The 19,924-nt window shown below is 39.6% G+C and overlaps 1 protein-coding gene across 2 annotated transcripts in view; it reads right to left on the bottom strand.

The window, feature by feature from the left end:
- Positions 1–19,924, bottom strand: part of FSHR (follicle stimulating hormone receptor) — a 160,742-nt gene that overhangs the window by 54,785 nt on the left and 86,033 nt on the right. For both annotated transcript variants that reach the window (XM_011361293.1, XM_011361294.1), the window contains exon 3: positions 529–603. In XM_011361293.1, coding sequence (XP_011359595.1) covers positions 529–603 — 75 coding nt within the window. The remainder of the gene's footprint in view (positions 1–528; positions 604–19,924) is intronic.

The raw sequence follows: 19,924 nt of genomic DNA, 5'->3' as shown, positions 1-19,924 counted from the left end.
GCCAGTTGATGCGTTAGATCTAATTTGCATTTATCATCTCATTTATCCATCACAGCGATACTATGAGGCATGGAATTTTATGATTCTCATTTCACAGGTGAGAAATCTAAATCTCAGAATGATTTTGTATCTTGGCCAAGGTTTATTGTTGATTATATGGCATAGGCTAGTATTCAAACTAGGACTGCTCATCTTCAACTACATCATGTGAGAGTAATTTTTGGCTCTGACTGTGGAATAACTTTGAATGTGAGGATGAAATGGAGATACTTGCTGGCAGTCACAGAGCAAGGTTCTTGGGTCTACTATGTAAAAAACTCTGGGAGAGAAGGAATGGGATAAGAGTAGGCTCTGGACTGATACCTGGATCACCATGCAGAAGGACACATGACAGTGCCTTTTGGGCTGACTTTGACATCTTAAAATGAAATTCTAGGGATCTGCAGACAGGGCAGAGCCAGGGCTATAAACAGACTTTAAGGCAATTGCCAAGAATAGTCATGAGCAAACCTCATGGTTCTTGCTTACATTTCATGTAATTTGGGCAGATCGGAGAACACATTTGCCTCTATCACTTCCAAGACATCATTCTGTGAGATCTCTCTGCAAAGAAAGAAGTACAATTCAAGTCAATTCAGTTATACTTCATAAATGGATTTGGGACTCAGCATAGAGCCTTCGTGCTTGGGATGATTCATAAGACTCAGAAAATACTGTTTCTGTTCTCAATGAAGTCAGCTATAATAATGAGACAAAATTAATATGTTAGATGCTAATACTTACAAAACAATGAAAGAACAAGCCCAATGCAGTGGCTCAGGTTAGAGGTTGTTCAGAAACATGTAGAAACTGAGGTCTGGAGAGGGAGAGAGACTTGCTTAAAGATATATAGAGAGTATACAGGATGAGAACACTTTAAGTTTCTTACGCACACACACACCAACCACCCTTATCTATGTTCTATTGTGAAAATTGTGAAGTGAACTTTTTCTATATACTTTCTGGCTCAGCAGATCATTTGATCTCTATTGCAACAATTCAACTGATATTTAGGACGAAAGTAGCCATAATTAACATGTAAACGCATGAGCATGACTGTGTTCCAATAAAACCTTATTTATAATAAAGCAGGTTGAATTTGGTACCATGGTTGTACTTCGGTAGCCCTGCCCTAGACCATAGAGTCAAGTTCTTCTCTCTGCTAATCTGGCTGTGGGAGATGAGAACCTCAATTCAGTCTCTTTTATATAAACATGGATTTAAATCCCTTCCGCATTCATGCCATTATCCAAGTGGGATTACTACTACAAGGCCTTTGGCATTAATATTGTCTTGGCCTAAAATACCCTCAAAAGATCCTTAAGGTCCCAGCTTTCTCCCTCCGGGAGTAATTTGAGAACAGTGGAGAATGAGGTCCACTGTGCAGAAGCCCAGAGCTTGTGAGGAGTGTGGGCGGCTTAATCAGTTAATGTTTATAAAGTGGCTCGCAGATGAAATGTGCTATTAGGCCTCCTGAGGAAGACTCTCACGCAGTTTTAATGCAAGAGCTGAAAGTGTCTCAGGAAATTTCCTAGGCAGCAGACATTCAGAATGGCTGAGGCAGAAGCACTGTCTGCTGGCCTAGGATTTAGCTGAAGAGCTCTGAAAAGGCTCTTGATGGAGGAACAGTCTGGAGGGCAGAGCAAGGCAGGAGGACACTTTGTGGGGGAGAGGAAATGTGACAGTGAGCAACAGCTACCTAGGCGTAGGGGGCCGATGACACTTGGGGGTAAGGTCATTTCTTACAAGTCTTTATGAGTGAGGAGATGTTCTGTGGGAGAAAAGTGCCTCTTACTCTATGATAGCATCTTTCATGATTCATTTGGTAAATTTAAGTCTTCACAATTTTCACAGTAGAACATAGATAAAGGTGGTGTGTGTGTATGTAAGAAAACATGTTGACCATTGACTGTTTATTTTGCTCTTCTGTCCTGCAAGTGGAAAGAGGGCTGGGAGATATGGGAATGAGGAGCAGGAAAGGGGTGGTAGACTTAGAAAAATAAGATGTTTATTTGAACACCTTAAGAAGGAATGAAAGACTTGCACAGGTAAAGAATAACACTTGGAAGAAAGAACTAGAATACAGAGAGATGTTTAAATGCAAATGGGGCCGTATTTTCAAAAGCTATTTCCAGGCTCATTTACATTTACCGGTTGGTTTGGTCACCACTCGTGATAATTTCTCAGCCTACTCTCTTGCCTAAAAGGTAGACACATTTCTTCTTAAAAGAAAACTAAAAATTACTAGAACAAACAAGCCAGAACCACTTATAAATTATTTGAGAAGGTGGTACATATTTTATGGCCTCGATTTCAAAGACAGGGTGAGTGTTGGGGCTGGGTGGAGGCGGGGGAGCTCTGCCTGGGTGAGAGTTGTGGGAAGGTGAACGGTGTGCCGTAGTGGAAAAGTACCTCACTGAAAAATACAGTTCAACTCAGTTCTGTCCCTAGTTATTTCTGTTATCACTTATTAGGTGTCTACTATTTACTAGCCACTCTACAACTTTCTCTCCAATCCTTTCCACAGGCCTGTGAAGTTTGTCTTTTGATTTCTGTGTTAACAGCCTGTACATAGAACCAGTTCTGGCTGACTGCAGGGATGGAACAGTTTCTTCTACATACCGTGCCTCCCAGGCCACGTTGGGCCCAGTATTTCCACTCCTATATTTTTACTCAAGAGAAATAAAAATTTATGCCTTCACAAAGACCGTACACAAATGTTCACAGCATCTTTATTTGTAATAGCCCCAAATTGGAAAAAACTCAGTGGGTAAACTATGGAATATCCATGCAATGGATTACTACTCATCAATAAAATGGAACAAATTACTGATATATCATTATCGAATCTTTAAACAATTATGCCGAGTGAAAGAATGCAGAAATAAAAGAATGCATACTATATGATTCCATTTATATGAGGTTCTAAAACAGGAAAAACTGATCTACAGGGACGAAATCAAGGTAATTGTTGCCTGAGGCCTAGGATCGAGGTTGCTGAGAGGAAAGAGGCATATATAAGTGTGTGTGTGTGTGTGTGTGTGTGTGTGTGTGTGTGTGTACATAAAAACAAACATATTCTTATCTAACTTTAAACTTATTGAAGTGGATGGATATATTTTATTGTATAGAAAACATACCTTAAATTTATTTGAAAAATGTCTTTTATTCAACGGAAGTAGAGTAAAACTCCAATCCGTGTTTTGAGAACTCCGAATTAAGAGAACAATAGTGATTCTGTGTTAGGTTCCTTCCCTTTAGCTGTTTCACTTCCCTTCCCCCATCTATAAAGTGACTAGTTGGACTAGGTGGGAGTTTCTCAACTCTGGCTGCACATTGGATTCTTCTGCTTTATCTTTAAAAAAATTCCAAAGCCTGGGTCCACACCAGAGAATTGGATTTAGTTAGTCTGGGGTTTGAGTGTGACATTTTTTCCCCTCCATTTAATCCTCTAAGCCATGGTGGTTCTGATGTGCATGAAAGATTGAGAACTACTGGATGAGATGATCGCTAAGTTCCCTTTTAGATCGAGGATTTCTGTCTTAAAATTTACTTCAGGAGCAAGGGCCAATTTTCTGCTAAGACAATAAATTCGACAAATAAGGTTCTTGGAGCTCAAGAGGCAATGAGACAAAATAGTAGCAAGAGGAACCCGGAGAAAGAACCTGGAGGTAGGAGTAAAATGAAGGAGGCACTGGTTAGGTTTAGTTTTCATAAGTAAAAAAATTTAGTCAAAGCGTTATAACATTTCAGACATAAAATGTGTAACAAGAGATGTGGAAAGTATGTAGTAACACCTTACATTTGGTTAGTATTGATAATTGACAAAGTATTTTTTTTCTATGCATAGCTTCCTTTCATTTTCAGTGCACCTATGTAACTTAGAGTTAGTGCAGCCAATACTGTCTTTAGTGAGGTTAACAGAGGTGACTTGGCTTGGTTAAAATAATACACAATTGTGAGGATGACTCAACTGGTCTTTGAAGGGAGGATGTGGAATCTACATCCAAAGAACTTACATAATTAAGAAATCGTTCTTTGTCTCAAAAGATTCAGTTAAGACTTTTTGCAATTGTAACAAATCATTACAGTTGGCACAGTTCATGGTGTGATGGTGTTTCTTTATAGTCAAAGGTAAAGGGATCATGGGAGAGGAGAGCTCTAGGGATGTAATAGGTCACAATTACATTGTGATCCGGTGGTGGTCTATATGATAAAACTGTTTTCCTGATAATGCACAAGTATAGTTTTTCACTCATTCTGCAGCCACACAGTGGAGTCCTACTTGATGTGTGATGTGGCAACAGCTACAACACAGAAACAGATATGAGAATGCATCTGTTTTCTATCAAGTCAGATGTTAAAATTTTTTGCAAATATGTAAAACCATGATACTCTTCTTACTAATATTTTTTGAAAAGATGGTTATTTTGCATAAAAACTTACTTATGTTAACATCCACAGATCTATTGTTGTTTCTAAATTAACCAACAAATAAATAAAATATTTCCCAGTTTTAATTTCTAGTATGGCAAATGTTGGCAGCTTTAACTCACAAAGGCAAAATCCCTTTGGTGTCTTTAATAACTTTTAGGAGTGTAGACATCCTGAGACCAAAAGGTTTGGGAACTGTCTAATGTAGACATTGAACGCTGCTCTTCTTGGGTGAGGGAACCTGACCTTGTGGAAAGATTATTTCTAGGACAGTGCTTCTCAATTATTCCTGTACGTATGAATCATCTGGGAATCTTGTTAAAATGCAGATTCTCAGTGAGAAGATCTTAAGTGGGGCCTGAAGTTCTGTATTTCCAATACCTCAGGTAATTGGACGATGCTGGTCTTCAGCTCACACTTTGGATTGCAAAGGTTCTTTAGAAGAATGGTAATAACACCCCACCAGACCTTCTCCCCAACACACAAATATGGGCGAATGTGAAACGCATGATAGAGGAGCCCAAATCACCTTAAGAGGAACAAAGTTCTTTATTTTAAAAAACCCACTTCCCCTCTACAGAGCCTTCCCTTACTCTGTCATCACTGTCATTTTCCTGTCCTCTGTGTTCCCACAAGACTTCTCTCATTTCTCAGTTTAAGCAATTACAATGTCATTTTGCCATTGCTTTTTTTTTTTTTTTTTTTTGATGGGGTGGAGGACCAGGGTGGAGGTCATTGTCTAATTACCCAACCTGACTTTGTATTCTTGGATGGTATCTTATTCATCTATCTTTGTATCTCCCGCATCTAGTGATGAGTTGGCAGGTAATCAGTACTCAACAAATGTTTAGTGGATGGATAGACAGATGAAGGAAAAGTAGTCTTCAGGTCCAGAAATGGCATCTACAAAACTGCAAAGGAGATCAATTTTGTCTTTGTTGTTCATTCACCATTTTTTCTGTAGGCAGCATGACTAAGGTCCAGTAAATGTTGGTGAAGGCTAGCTTCTCTGTGAGTTAGGCTTCTGTCCCAATGGTTTTTACATTTGATATAGCATGCAGGCTATGTAGTAGGCACATACAGGTCTCCTGTACTAATAGCATCTAGATGCCTTTAGCTCTACCTCTCTGGGTCCCAGATGGGGTCCTTGAATTGACATAACATCTATAGCGGAGAAAACAGGGAAGATGACTGATGTGACCGTTGTCAGGGTGGTAAAGCATTTGTTTGGGGTTAGAGAAGATGAATTTCAAAGTCCTTTCTGTGCATGAAATTTCATGTTTCTTTGCAGAAAAAGGAGATGTACATGCATGAGGTATTGGGGGTTATTTGGGCATTCTGTCTGAGTGAGTTTCAGAGCCACAATCAAATTCTCCAGATTTGCATTCTTCTGGTCAATGGAATGGTATTGATATACAAGTACAGGCATACTTTGTAGTTATCGTGGGTTTGGTTCCAGATCACTACAACAAAGCAAGTCATAATCTTTTCTCTGGTGGAGAATCTTGCCTTTGATTTGTAAAATATGCAACATTGCCAAGCACAATAAAGTGAAGCACAGTAAAACGAGCTATGCCTGCACACTTGATAGAGGAGTGGGGGGTGCGGTTTCAGTAGGAAGGACATTAGGGAGGGAATGAGCATGTAGAATTCAGCCAGGTCCAGCATAAAATCTCAACGTAGAGTGGTATTAATTTGTCCACCATTTCACCTGATACTCATCTGTCAAATGCTCGGATAGTTTCATTCAGAGCAGAATTGCTATGGGTTTATAAGATAAAGAATTGTGACCAGCAGTTAAAGGTTTCACTAGAATTTCAACAACATCTATGAATTGGAGAACAGGATGTACTTAGAAATCAAATACTCACAAAAATGTCTTATTTGATTTTTTTTTTTTTTCTGATATGGGAGATATTCTCCAACTGGATCTTCTCTATCTTTTCCCCCCTCCCCTGACTCTCCACACAGCATTTTTCTCTAGTTAGCATATCCAATATACCCCTCCCTAACTGAGCACATTAGGAGATTCATTTGCACTAAAATATTTTTAATGTCCACTGAGTCAAATTTCTTTTTTGTTTTTAATAACCTCAGACTAAATTTAGTTGACTCTTTCTCTCCCTGAGTTCCCTGTGGTCCAGGATCTCCCAGCACTCAATCACAGCCCTCACAAACTGCTTCGGGTTTGCACTCTGGTTTGTCTCCTTCACTAGGCAAAGAACTCGTAGAGGACAGCGACATTGCCTTTTATCTTAGTATTCCTGCTCTCAGCCATGTGTTTGCTGAAAGAATGAATTCTCTTTGAAAGATTATAAAAGATTTTCCACCTTTGCTCTTGTACAGTAAAGCTGCATTCTTGAAAACTTACAGTAAACAGAGTAATTGCAAATCAAATTGTGTATTAGCACAGGAAGGAAGCTTCCTGTTTAGGAGAACCTTGGAGTGAATCTTTAAAATGGTGAAGAATGAATTCAGCAAATGTTTAACAAATTTTGATCAAGCAGCTTTTGTGTTTCAGGCACTAGACTCAGTGCAGAGGATCTAAAGATGAATAAAATGGGTCCTGAGTTTTATCAGTCAAGTGAGTCTAGTATTTTAGAGTTTCCTTAACTGGGTGCTATCTTTATTTGATGAACTACATCTGAGTTACTTGAAAAAATAAAATGGATTTTTGGCATGTTGTATTTGAATATAATTACAGATATATAAATAATGATATACTTTTATAAGTAGTATACAGTATAAAAATTATACATGTATTACATTAAATATGTTATATATATGATTATATATTATACACATGTGATATCTATAACATATTTTATATATATATGAAATAAGTGATTTTCTGTATTTCTACCATATGTCTATTCCCCCAGTTCTGGAAATGTGCTATGCTATATAATTTAAGTAAATACGGACAGGTGAAAATTCCCATGAAAATGAATTCCAGAAAATTTCATATAACTCTCCAAATATACACTCTCACCCTCATTTAGAATTCCCTTAAAGTCAGATCCAGAGGCTTTACACTAGAGCTCTGGGTTTGAATGCTGCCTCCATTTCTTACTAGTTGTATAACTGTGGCAAGTTATAGTCTTCCCTGCGCTTCAGTTTCGTTGTTTGTAAAATAGGAATAATAACTACCTCACAGGGTTGTCAAAGGGATTAAATCAGATGGTGTGTGTGAAAGCACAGTGCTTTTCCTGTGGTAAACTCAGATGTCACTGTGCCTGCCTGACAGCCTGCCTTCTTTTCTTTGGAGAGCTTAAGACTGAATTCCTCTGCAGCTGGGAAACACTGGGCTAGCCGACCACTGTGCTGGGAAGAATGGTACTAGCAAAGGTCCTAGGAATGCTTCTTTAATCTGCATCTACATATCATTTAAATTCTTAAACCAGGCATTATCTCAAACTCCATTCTGAGCCTTACCCATAGTGAGGGCTGACTTTTGGTCTGTTGGCCAACAAAAGAGGTTAGGCAGAGCTCGTCGGTGCCCCAACAAGGATGCCTCCATCACTGACGTCACAACCTGGAAAACGTGCTGTTTTCTTCAGGGGAGGGCAAAAACAGGGTGGGGCATTGCCAAAGGGCTCCTCTCACCTCCTCAGATGGCAACAGGTGGTTGCCTTCCTTTCCTGACATGTCCCATCTGTTTCCTTCTCCTGGACAAGTTGAGTCCTTGCTAAATATGCTCTAAAGATGTCCCCCAAATGAGACAGAGCTAAAAGCACTCTTAGTGAGTCCCCCTAATTCAGTCATCTGAATTCGATTCAGTCACTTTCAAATATGTCAATAACAAACTATTGTGTCCATTTTTAGTTTTGTTTTAATTTAAAATGTTATTCCAAAATATAGATTATTATTTCCTTCACTTCCTTCAGCAGATGAGGAAAGGGACTAAAATTCGCAGTCATAATAGCTAACATTTATTACACATTCATTATGTGCTAGGCATTTTTTCTGTGCTTTACATTTATTAATCTGCTAATCCTCATAACAATCCTATGAAGTAAGTACCGTTCTTAGCTCCTTTATACAAGAGGAAAAAGAGACACACAGAGCCAGTAAGTGAAGTTGATCTAGGCTGTGAACCCACAATTCACAGGGCCTCAGATGGCAGAAATCAGATATGTCTTATTTCTAGTGACTTAGAAAATTATTTCCATTTCAAAAAATCCTGTTGTTTTTCTTTCAATGGCACAGAAATATTTTTGGAGCAATATACCTATAAAACAACTAAATACCACCCCCTTTCTCCATAGTGCATGGTACTAGAGTTCTGGGAAAGCAATAATTAAGTCAATATATGCATTTACCTTCCACAGACAAATCAAAGTCCCAAGCAGTGACTCATATGACAGGCTCTTTTTAGTACATTCTCTATGCAAATATAAAGCATGGAAGACAGTAAAAAGCAGTGCCCCTGCCTTTCAAGAATCTGCAGTTTAGAAGCAACATGCGTGAGAAGTTGGGAATGTGAAGTCAATAGAATAGAAGTGGAGAAAATTGTGGCAGGGATGCCAAGTGCCAAACACAGCAGAGTAAACAGTGGAGATTCAATACATTTTATCATTTCCTACCATATACAGTATTTTCCCTTTCACAGCCTCTCTAGATGTCATCATTTCTCAAGGTCTTTCTAAGCTTTCCCTGTTAGAACTACTCTGTCGCTGCTTTTCATGCCACTGGAACAAGTTTTTCTCTGATACCAGAGTCCCATGTCTGCAACTGCCAAAGCCATATTCTACTACATGTTCTGCAAACCTTCCATGAACAACTGGTCTAGAGTAGGCTTATTATTTTCCCCTCCCAGTTCTCTTGCCCTCCCCAGTTACAGCCACAGCCAACAGTCCATCCCTTTTGGTTCATTGGAGCAACCCAAGCTTTAAGTCCTGGGGTTATCTCTGATGACTCTTCAACATTTAACAGATCGTAAATCCTCTCAGTTAATTTTTTCAGTATTTCTTGCAAATGTCCCTTCATTTCCCACTATCGTTATTATAATTATGGCTCTTTGCAATTTCCGTTAGACCAGCAGTTCTTAAGTAGTGTGATGACTTAAGAGTGGTTTGATGTGGGTCATGAGTCATCTTTTTTCAAACAAGTGTCCCAGTGATTTACTTAAAAAATTGGATTCAAGCTTACATATAGACTATGCAAGAAAATAAAAATGGAGTGGCTAGTTGAGAAAAGGGTGAGGTGGAGGATGATGGCTAAGAATTCATCTCTGCCTGGATACAGGAGTGTAGTTAGTACTTATGCTTGGGAGCCATGAGTAAGATTGTTGTTTGGGAAAGCAAATGGATTTAAAAGAGTGTGATAAAAAGTAAAGGATAGAGAAAGCAGAAGGGAAAGGGAACGAGATTTTTCTGGAGGTAGAATGATATTAGAGGTAGAAGTTAGAAAAGGTAGACAATTATTACTCTGCATATACCTCTCAGAAATTTTTTAGACATCAATTCATTGAGTTATAAGTGATGAAAGGAAAGGGGTTGGGATGGTAATAAGGGAATGGATACTGTGTGTTGAGAAGACAGGGAACAGACATTGATTGGATCATTTGGCTTCAGTATGATCTGACAGTTTCAGCAGAGGCCAAAGAAAGGGAGGTGAGAAGGTTTGAGGGGCCTCTGACACACAAGGAATGGTAACTTGTCTATAGGTTTGGGACACTTGTGAGTTTGATCTGTGCAACTTGAGGCAGCAAGAATAATGACGATGGTGATACTTGATCTTTATTAGACATTTGCTGTGTAGCAGGCATAGCGCTAAGTGCTCTACATGGGTAATCTCATTAATAACCTTCTCTTGTTAAGGTCCTGCTCACTTGTATTTGTCTTAGTTCATATGCACATGTGAGTGGCAGAATGAACCTGGAAGCCAGATAGCCCTGGATTCAAATTCTAGCTTTATTATTGCCTAGTTGTGTGGCCTTAGGCAATTCAGCTACCCCCCATAAGATTTATTTCAATAGATGTAATTATAACTACCTGTTAGGGTTTTTATGAGAATTACTGATACAATATGTGGCATGAAGAGCTTTCTAGTTGTTCACCAAAATCTATTTTTCCCCTTCATATTTCTGGGTGTACAACTAGACTATAATTCCAGGCCAATCTTGCTGTAGGTATTGCCTGTTGGGAGAGGGCTCCTCCCATGGAATGTGAGCAGAAGTGATGTGTGCCACCCGAGGCCTGGCTCAGACCCATCATGTGTGCTCTCCCATGCTCTGTCTCCCATCTGACTTGGCCGAGGTGCTGAGGGCAACCTTGGAAGCCATGATTGAAGGTGATGAAGCTGCTGTTGCCCTGGGATCCTAAATAAAGTGCTGAGGAACACCACCCTGCACTGCTAGGTGAGAAAGAAAGAAACTTGTTCTTAAAGTCTCTGGCATTTTGGAGTTTGTCATTGTCATCTATCTGCTCTAACACAAGGTAAGAGTCTAGCACCCTGCACGGTATCTAGTATTTGCTTAACAAATGCTCCTCCCATCAGGTATGAGTTTTGCATTTACCATCTGATGAAAAATGGGTATATACAATAAGTGTTGAGTAAATTTTTGTTGGTTGATTAATTAGGAATCATGTAGGAGCATTGCTTGGCCAAAGGGGAAAGAAACAACCAACCAAAAAATTCCCCTCAAAACTAAGTCTGTGTTTGACCTCACTTAGCCAGAGACTTCTCTTTAGTGACACAGTATTTACTACCTGTGATTAAATTACTTGGCCTCTTGCAGTGAGCACACCAGGTGGCTGCTCCTTATTGAATTATGGGCTCTTGGCTTTTCTTCAATTATTTCATGGGAAAAAAACCACCCTAGCATGCCAGAAAGAACAACGTTTTAACAATGGGGACCACTAAATCCATTAGCACACATACTCTGGGAGGTGTTCAGGTTAAGAAATTTGAACCCCTAGCTCTCTAAACTGAAGCAGTGTGGAGCTGTATGAAGAGGTGAGGTCTCTTGAGTGGGCAAGAGGAAGTCCTTCATCACTTTAGCAAATCACTGGAGCTCTCTGAGATCACTTTCTGCTGTAAAATGTTGCTAAGAGTCTCTGTCCCTCAGTACATTTTATACTCAATCCTCTGTAGTTGGCTGGGCTATTGAAGATCATATGAATAATGCATGTCATGCAGGAGGGAAAAAGCACATAGTGTTATGGAAAGGTTATGCTTCTTACTATTATTTTTATTACTTCACTGGAGCCAGGAGACCTCGGTTCCAGTCCTGACTCTGCCACTAATTAACCATTCTCCTTGAGTCAAATTGGTTACCTTCTCTGGGCCTTTGTTCCTCATCTATAAAACAGCAATATTGATTCAGACAATCTTGTGGGTTCCTTCTAGCCCTAGAATTCAGTGATTTTAATTATTTCTGTGATTCTCTTATTAAAAGGCAGCCAGTCACATTGTCTGCAGTCCTCTAGGACAGCCAGCTTCCATTTCTAACAAGCTGGGGAGGGGCTCTGTGAAACCTTCTCCTTGAGGCACTGCACCTGTTCCACTGGGAGCAGCTCTACGGGCACACCTGTGAGGGAGTAGCAGCAGGGTAGCTAGCAAGAGCCATTCTCCCTGAGCCTTGGATAAGGAGAGAAAGTACCCCTGGCCTGAGCCATTTTTCTCCTGAAGACTGTTTGTTTTACTGTCAGCTTAAAGAGGGCTCCATTGATCTTCCTGTAAGCCAGTGTTGATTTCTCCCATGTCACATATCCCAAGCTTCTTTACCAAAGAAACACCAAATGTGTGTGTGTGTGGTCATTGTTGGCTACCCTTTCCACTTCTGTCACCCCACAGCACCCCAAAATCGTCTTTAGTAATCTCTCTGGGATCTATTGTGCCTTATTTGTTATGCTCGCCACACCTGTAACGTAATCTACCCTCTCCCAACTGGCTTTCATCTTCCCTCCAGCCTCTGTTTTCACTCTGTAATACATAATTACTCTATCTTTTATACCCCTTCATTTTCTGCCTCATTAACTCTTATTCTTGGCACAAAAGTGCCTCCTTTATGGGCTGCAGTGAGGGAACAACGAACTCACATTTGTCTGCTTCTGAATTTGAGTCACAATGATTGTTCTTTTAGCCTTTTTGGAATCCTTGAGTGTAGCACCTGCATAAGCGTCCTGCCGTAAAGCTGTTATCTATTCTGTCCTTTGCAACATTTTCTGAATTTTTTTGAATTTAGAAATTCAGAGGCCTATTTTCACTGACTCCTTATTGAATTGATTTTATATCCATTTCTGAGCAGTAGATCTCCCCATCCCACCCCAAGTAGTAGTCCAAAGCCCCACTCCAGGGCCTCTTTTGCCCCATATTGGTCCTGAAAGTGTCCCTATTGTTACAACAAAGAGACCTGTGTGGTCAGGACAAAGGAAGAAGTTTTTGAAAAAGAGCTTCCTATTTAGGTGACTTTGCCACTACCTGGAGCAAAACGCCATCATTCTAGAGAGTGCGGAGAATGGATTCTCTTCCAACACGAGTCCGACCCAGCCAGTCAAGGCCACCCCAAGATGCTGGGAATCCTAAACTTTGTTTAGTGTATGTTCAGGCCTTTTCTGGGCCTTGGAAACCTTTGTTTAAACAAAGGCTTAGAGAAAAGCAAAACGAAGTACTGCGGAGTTGTTCCAGTTGAGATCTGGGGTGTTGGCCGTGTGAGGCTGAAGAGAACCCGGATCTCCTTCCTCACTTCGGCACTCTCCGAGGGGCTCTTCTGTACCCCGATGCAATTTAATTGTGAAATACACGTTTGTCCTTTACTAAAATAATCTCAGGTCTTGAAGATCTTGTTAGGAAGACATCTTTTAGGAAAAGTTTTTTGTTCTGTTTTGCCCCCCAAATGAGAATTTGAGAGTATCAGCAAAGGAAGGAAGGAACTTCTGTAGCTATCTTCTAGATTTACTTTTCTGCACATGCGTCCTCTCCCCTTTTTAGATAAAGTAACAGGTAAAGTAACAAAGGCACAAGAAGCTATAATTACATGAGCAAATAATAACTGAGTTGGTCTTGCTCAAGATGTTCTTTACTTGTGATGATAGGGGAGCATTTTTATACATTCATCCAGGTTCTGTTGCATGGGTCTCCTTGCTGGAGCTGTAAAAACAATGATTAAGGCTAACTGACTTGAAGGAAAAGGGGATATCTATGTTATAAGCCAGACAACAGAACTAACCTTGCAGACTCTTATGAGCTGTGTGAAACTGGCAAAGTGACAACCTCTCTGAGCCTCAGGTTGCTCATATATGAAATAAGGACAATAGTATTTACCTTGTAAAACTTTGTGAGGACTAAATGTTAAATAACTACATGTTAAGTATCTAAAGCTTAGTAAGTGCTTTAAAAATGGTATTTTTCCTTATTATTTTTTCTAGTGTCTAATGACTGAAGTCTCTTAGGGTCAAGGACTTTGTTACCTGTGCACCCAGCAGGCTCCATAAATGTGTGTTGAACGTACAGACAACAGCTGCAAGGCTTGAAGCCCTTTGCCTTATATTGATTAAAGTAAACATTTACTTTGACCTCACACCTGTGTAGTGGAATAGGAAAAAACCCATACCAATTTTAAGGCCCAATCTTTAAAGTTTTCTCCAAGAAAGCCTTCTCCAACCTTCAAGAATGAAGACAGTTGCCTTCTTCTGAGCTTCCTTAGCACAGTTATTGTCTTTGTCAGAGCATGACTAATAGTCATGCTGGCTGCGCTTCATTCTGTAGGCCCCTGAGGTCTGCAGATGTGGCCACTGTTGAACTCTCAACAGTACAAACCCATTGCATCACACCGAAGGAACAGGTATTAACAATATTTTAGCATTTTTGGTACCAAACCTCAAAGTCCTTTGCCAACCTCTTCTTCAGTTATATTCAATAGAATACAATTTCTGTCCTCAAGGAGCTTCCAATAGGAAATTGCTTTGTTGTCTTCTCCATGGAGACTGATTTTTAAGGCTTCCTGTTCAGAAAGTGATTGCCGATTGACTAAATTAATAAAAGAAGCAAAAGCTGTTACCTCATTTATCAGTGAAAATGATAAAGCACAGAGAGATTAGATGATTTACTGAAGGCCACGGAGCAAGTTAAAGAAAGAGAAGTAGAACCTGGGTCTGTCAACAACCATGCCGATGTTCTTTCAAGCACACAGTGCAGCATCCTGATGTTTTGGATCTTATACCTAATTTTAAGCTATGAATAGCCACCACCTTCCTGCTTGTCCACGACACATTTACTTTCATTTTTTTCTCCCCCCCTAAAAATATAAGTATTTAGAGGAAAAGAAAAACATTCTGGCCAAACACGCCTTTGGTAGAAATTTTGGGGCCAATTTATTACATCAAATCCTGATTTAGATTTCAGAATTCATTTGAATATATTAGTTTCACAATTCGTATATCTAATTATGTTTTTCTCTGTCACCAACTGCAAGCAATTTCTCCCCTTTTAAGTTCATTGTATCTTTAAATGTAAGACATAAGACACAAGAATTACCATAGCAACTTGCTTTCCAATTAGACTGCAATTGCTGACAATCAATATGATTAGACAAGGTCAGTGACAGAGTAAGCTCCAAAGTGTTTAAAGAGATTTGGGGAGGTGCAGGGACAATGAAGAAATGAGAAAACTATTGGAAAATCTCTCCCCAGAATTGAGTGTGAGTCTTTTATTTCTAGCTGCTTGTATAACTTAAAGAGGTGTCTTATAGTGGCAACAGTTTGTAGCCTGCCACTAAGAACTGGGGAATGAAGGCTGAGAGATGTGCACTTGAGGTTGGTTTTTATTTCTAGTCCCCAAACACTTTACAAAACTAAAGACTGAGAATCACCAACTTGAAAGTGGGGATAAATAGTAGCTGAAGGGGAAGTTAATAAGCTGTAAACTCAAGGGAGCTGTTTTTAGCTCAGAAAGGGAATGAAGGTATTTGAGAGGCCGTGGGATGGCCCACAACCAAGTTCGTCTGGAGGGGGCCGTGTGAGCAGTGTGGCTCCAGGCATCATAGGAAGTTTAATTAGCCCCTAATCCTACATCATCTGTGCCCCTTTCAGTGGCTTCCTCTCCTTTCCTCCCTGTACTTATTTCTGCTTTAGAGAAAAATTCACACCAAAGTGTGTGTGTGTCAGACAACAGATTAAAATCTCATTGAGGGGGGGAGGAGATTACATTTCAATAGAGAGCAAAGCTTTAACAAAAGAGTTGTTACGAATATTGGATACAAAGGAGCAGCCAGTGGAAGTGCTTTCAGAGACCTTGGGGCCTTTCTGGAGCCCCTTAAATCACATCTGTGACCTACTATGATTTCATAAAAGCCTGGTCCTCACCCACTCAAGAAAAAGGTGAAAATGAGGTAGCTGTTCTAGAAGCCTAATAGTAGATGTTTCTTAGACACAATGCAACGGGGAAAGCAAACACAAAGCCATGCTCTCTGGGAGTATTTGTGTTGAGACAAAACCCAGAGTCTGGAGGGCTCAGATGATTGATATCCAGTGGGACCGTTTAGAGTGATTAACTTCTTGCCTGACGCTCCCTCTCCCCCTCTCTCTTTGCCCAGCCATTCTCTGACTAAGGATTGAGTGGGAGTAAGCCATGGGAGAGGATGAGAGCTGGCGCTCCTGAAGGCTGCAGACATCAGGCCTTGGATTATCAGAGTATCGCTCAATCCCTAACAAGATCCTCGGTAGTTAAGAAAGCTGACCTGCTAGTCTGTGGTTAACATTCGCAACTTTCTCTCTTTCAGCAGAGTCTGTGTGGCCCTCGACACACTTTTAGAGCACAGCTTTGTGTGCAGGATCAACAACTGGCTTCTAGTTTTAGTTTCCCAGCTGCTTATCAGTAATATATATTGGTATATATTTATCAATATAGTAAGGGCTGGAACTTGGGGAAAGTTGCTTTTGGTGTCCTCAGAATCTTGTTTCTACAACTTCTTCCCTTTTTCTGTTCTTCCTTGAGATGCTCAGTACTATCAGGCAGCTCCAGTTGTCAAGGGAGAAGGTAATGTAAACTATATCTTCCACTAGGATAATTGGTTCTTTTTGACATCTTCCTGTTTTCAAAAGAGAGCCAGGAAAGGGTGATATACTATCACAAAGAATGAAACAGTGATATTGGCAGTTCTGGCTCATATAGAAGTCTGAAATGAGGGCTTCTCTACCTCCAGACACATACAAATACTGCATAAAATAGATCAAACATGTAAAAATTACTTAGCCAATTTAGAAGCTATGAAAGTGACTCCATCCCCAACCTGGTCAGAATGATGAGTATATACTAAAGCCAAAGGACCAAAGAAAAATTTTAATTAGCTTAATGGCTGGGTCTTGGAGCTTCAAAACCCACTTAGGAAGATGAGTCCAAATGGCAGATTTGTCTTTGAGAGGAGCTAGAGCTGAACTACCTGCATAAAGTCAGGAGTCAGGAAAGGCTACGTGTTGGTGGAATGGGGGCTCTAAAATTCCTCTCTGTGACTAGGGAAAACATCAAAGCAGCAGCTGAGGCCCTGGTCGGGGCCTAAGTATTTATACCTGCAAGTATTTATAACACCAGCCTGGTGACACATGATTATATTGGTAGAGAATTCACACCATCCACTGGGTAGAGTAACCTCAAGCCAAGAAATGAATAGAAAGATCATCCAAAAATTGGAGAAAATGAAATGCTCGACAGCAGCAAATGAGAAACTGTCTGTTAGGATGTTTCTAGACCTAGGGCATGGGACTCCCACTGAACACCTTATGCCTCCTACGATGGGCTAAGAAAAAATGTTATAAATCACGTAAGGAAATACCATACCAGAGAGAATATTTATACCCTAATGACTAGGGGTTAAAATATGACTGCAAAGACTTAAAAATAAGTATTTTTCAAGTGCTCAAAGAGATAAAGGAAGATATAGAAATGATAAGTTAAAACAGGAAAGTATAAAAAAGGATAGATTTTTAAAAAGAAGGAAAAAATTGATATAATATGCAGTCATGTTAATTAAAAACTCAATAAATGAATTGAATAATGGACTAGATATAATGAAAAACAATGAAAGAATTGGAAAGTAGATGAGACAATCACTTACCATATAGTTCACAGACTAAAAGATGGAAAACAGGAAAGATAGGTGAAGAAACACAGAGGACAGTAGAAGAAGTTCCAGCACAAGTCTAATAGGAGATCCAGGATGGGAAGAAGATGGTAGAGATGGTGATAAAAACTTTTTCAAAGGTGAGGAGAGACTGCCTTAGTTTGAGGAAACAACCAAGCCACACATATAAAAAATAAAAACAAATCTACACGCATGGTGAAACTATAGACAAAAGAAATCTTAAAACCTATCAGAAAGGAAAGATAGACTACCAAAAATTAGACTGATAGTAGGCTTCACAAAGGCAACAGTAGATGTTGGAAGATTATAATAGAATTATTTGCTTCGTGGAAATTCTGTTCAACCTATTTGTAAATTCACCCAGACTACTATTAGTAGTTCAGGATGGGGCAGGGAAGGCATTTTCAGGTATACAAAGACTAAAGAGAGCTTACCAATCATAAATATTAAGGACATTAAACAATTTTCATCAACCAATGAGGCTGCAGCATATACATGGACATGTGATAGAGATTAGTTTTAGGGTTTGATAAATGTTTTAAACATGAGAAAGTAAATATAAAATAATATGACCAGAACATGTATCTCCTAGAACAGTAGAGAGGAAAAAAAGAGAGACTGAAGAAATTGTAATAGTGACATTTCAAGCACTTACAGGAAAGGTTTCATTATCGCATGTGTATATGTGTACATACATGCGTGTGTGCTGAATGCCAAATGTCTTCTCACAGCTCACAGATCTGCTTTCATAAGGCCCTTGTGTGTTTCCTAATTGTAAATCTAAAGCGAAGTTTTAACACATGCCTAGACCCAGAATGGCAATTTTTCCAGGTTATTCTGTTGTAGCAAGGACAATTGTACATGTTGCTGCAGTCAGCAGGTTCTTTGTCTCTGAGAAACCAGGCTGTCGGTGCCTCTGGGGGCCCTTTCACATCCTTGTTTTCTGGTCAGTTTTGAAGGAGCCCAAGGTATTCTTTTTTCTTGTGTTGCCAGGCTTATATTCTGGAGACCTGATGTCTTTTATATTGATTTCCCTCTAATGATACGCAATATCCTTTGACAATAAAGATATCCCAGAGCCTCTTTCAGAGAGACCTCTATCTTACAGTGCTTTCCAGACTCAGCCTTCATAGAGGAGGGCACAGAGCAACACAGAAGGGAAAATGATGCTTTTCTCTTTCATCTTCTTTCCAATATTGTTAACAAAATCATACCTTCCTTGTATAAATGTCTCCTCAATTTTTTTTTTTTCCCCAGCATTCTACAAGGCTTTTGGTTCAAACTAGAGGTGGCGTGTTTCTTGTAGGCTCCTACTTTTTCCCAAGCTGATATTTGATCCCTTACGTTTATCACACTTATGGATGGGTTCTGGTTTTCTCGAATTAGGGACTCTCGCCCTTATCCTTTAACACTTTCATAGCCATCAGTTTTCTCTAAAACATTTTGTTAGCATACAGTTATGTGAAAAAAATAGGATACAAAAGAGCACACATAATGTAATCTCATTTCGATTTTTTTAAAACATGCGTCAGCAGAAAAAAAATTGTGAAAGACTGTTCACCAAAATGTTAACAGTGGATATCTCATCGTGGAATTATGTAAAATCATCGTTCTTTTAACTTTCTGCATTGTTTGATTGTTTTTCTACAGCAAGCATACATTGCTCTTATAGTCATAAAAAATTCCTGTCTTAACTATGAACAACAAAACCAAAACAATTTCCATCAGAGACAGCTTTCCTAGCTCCACAGCTTGGGAGTCTATAGGTCGTTAAAGGAAGGCAGGCGTACGTAGATACACAGAGCCTTGTGAAGCAATACACGCTGTGGTTTGGGGAGCTACTGAAAAAACAAAGTTGTTGCTCACTTTGTTTTTTCTCTTCAATTGCAGTGAGGTTTATTTTAGGAATAAGCTCGGAGAAGTGCTGCAGAGGTATGCATGGAGATGTTATGGCCTGGTGAGACCAATATGGAATTTGAATATCTTGTGGACTGCTATAGCTCAGACTCAGTGAGTAAGTCATCTTAGACGAGGCACTCCCGATCCCCCTTATCCTGCTTTAATTTTTCTCCCCACCACTACTCGGAACTTATCATCTGACTCTCTACATAAGTTACTTTTTTTTTTTTTTAAAAGGTTATTGTCTGTCTCTTGCTCTAAAAATCTAAACTCTAGGAGGGCAAGGATCTCTTTTTTGGTCAATGCTATCTCTCCAGTGTCTAGTACACAGTAGGTGCTCAGTTAATATATACTGAAAGAAGAAATACATGCTAAACATATGTACATATGTGCGTATGTGTGTATATATATATATATATACACATGCACAGAGAAGTGTGTGTATGTGTGTGTATGTATATGTATACA

The sequence above is a fragment of the Pteropus vampyrus genome, unplaced genomic scaffold (genome assembly GCF_000151845.1).
Source record: "Pteropus vampyrus isolate Shadow unplaced genomic scaffold, Pvam_2.0 Scaffold66, whole genome shotgun sequence".
Lineage (NCBI taxonomy): Eukaryota > Metazoa > Chordata > Mammalia > Chiroptera > Pteropodidae > Pteropus > Pteropus vampyrus.
Note: the sequence above shows the minus strand (reverse complement) of the source record. Positions and strands in the feature narration are given on the sequence as shown.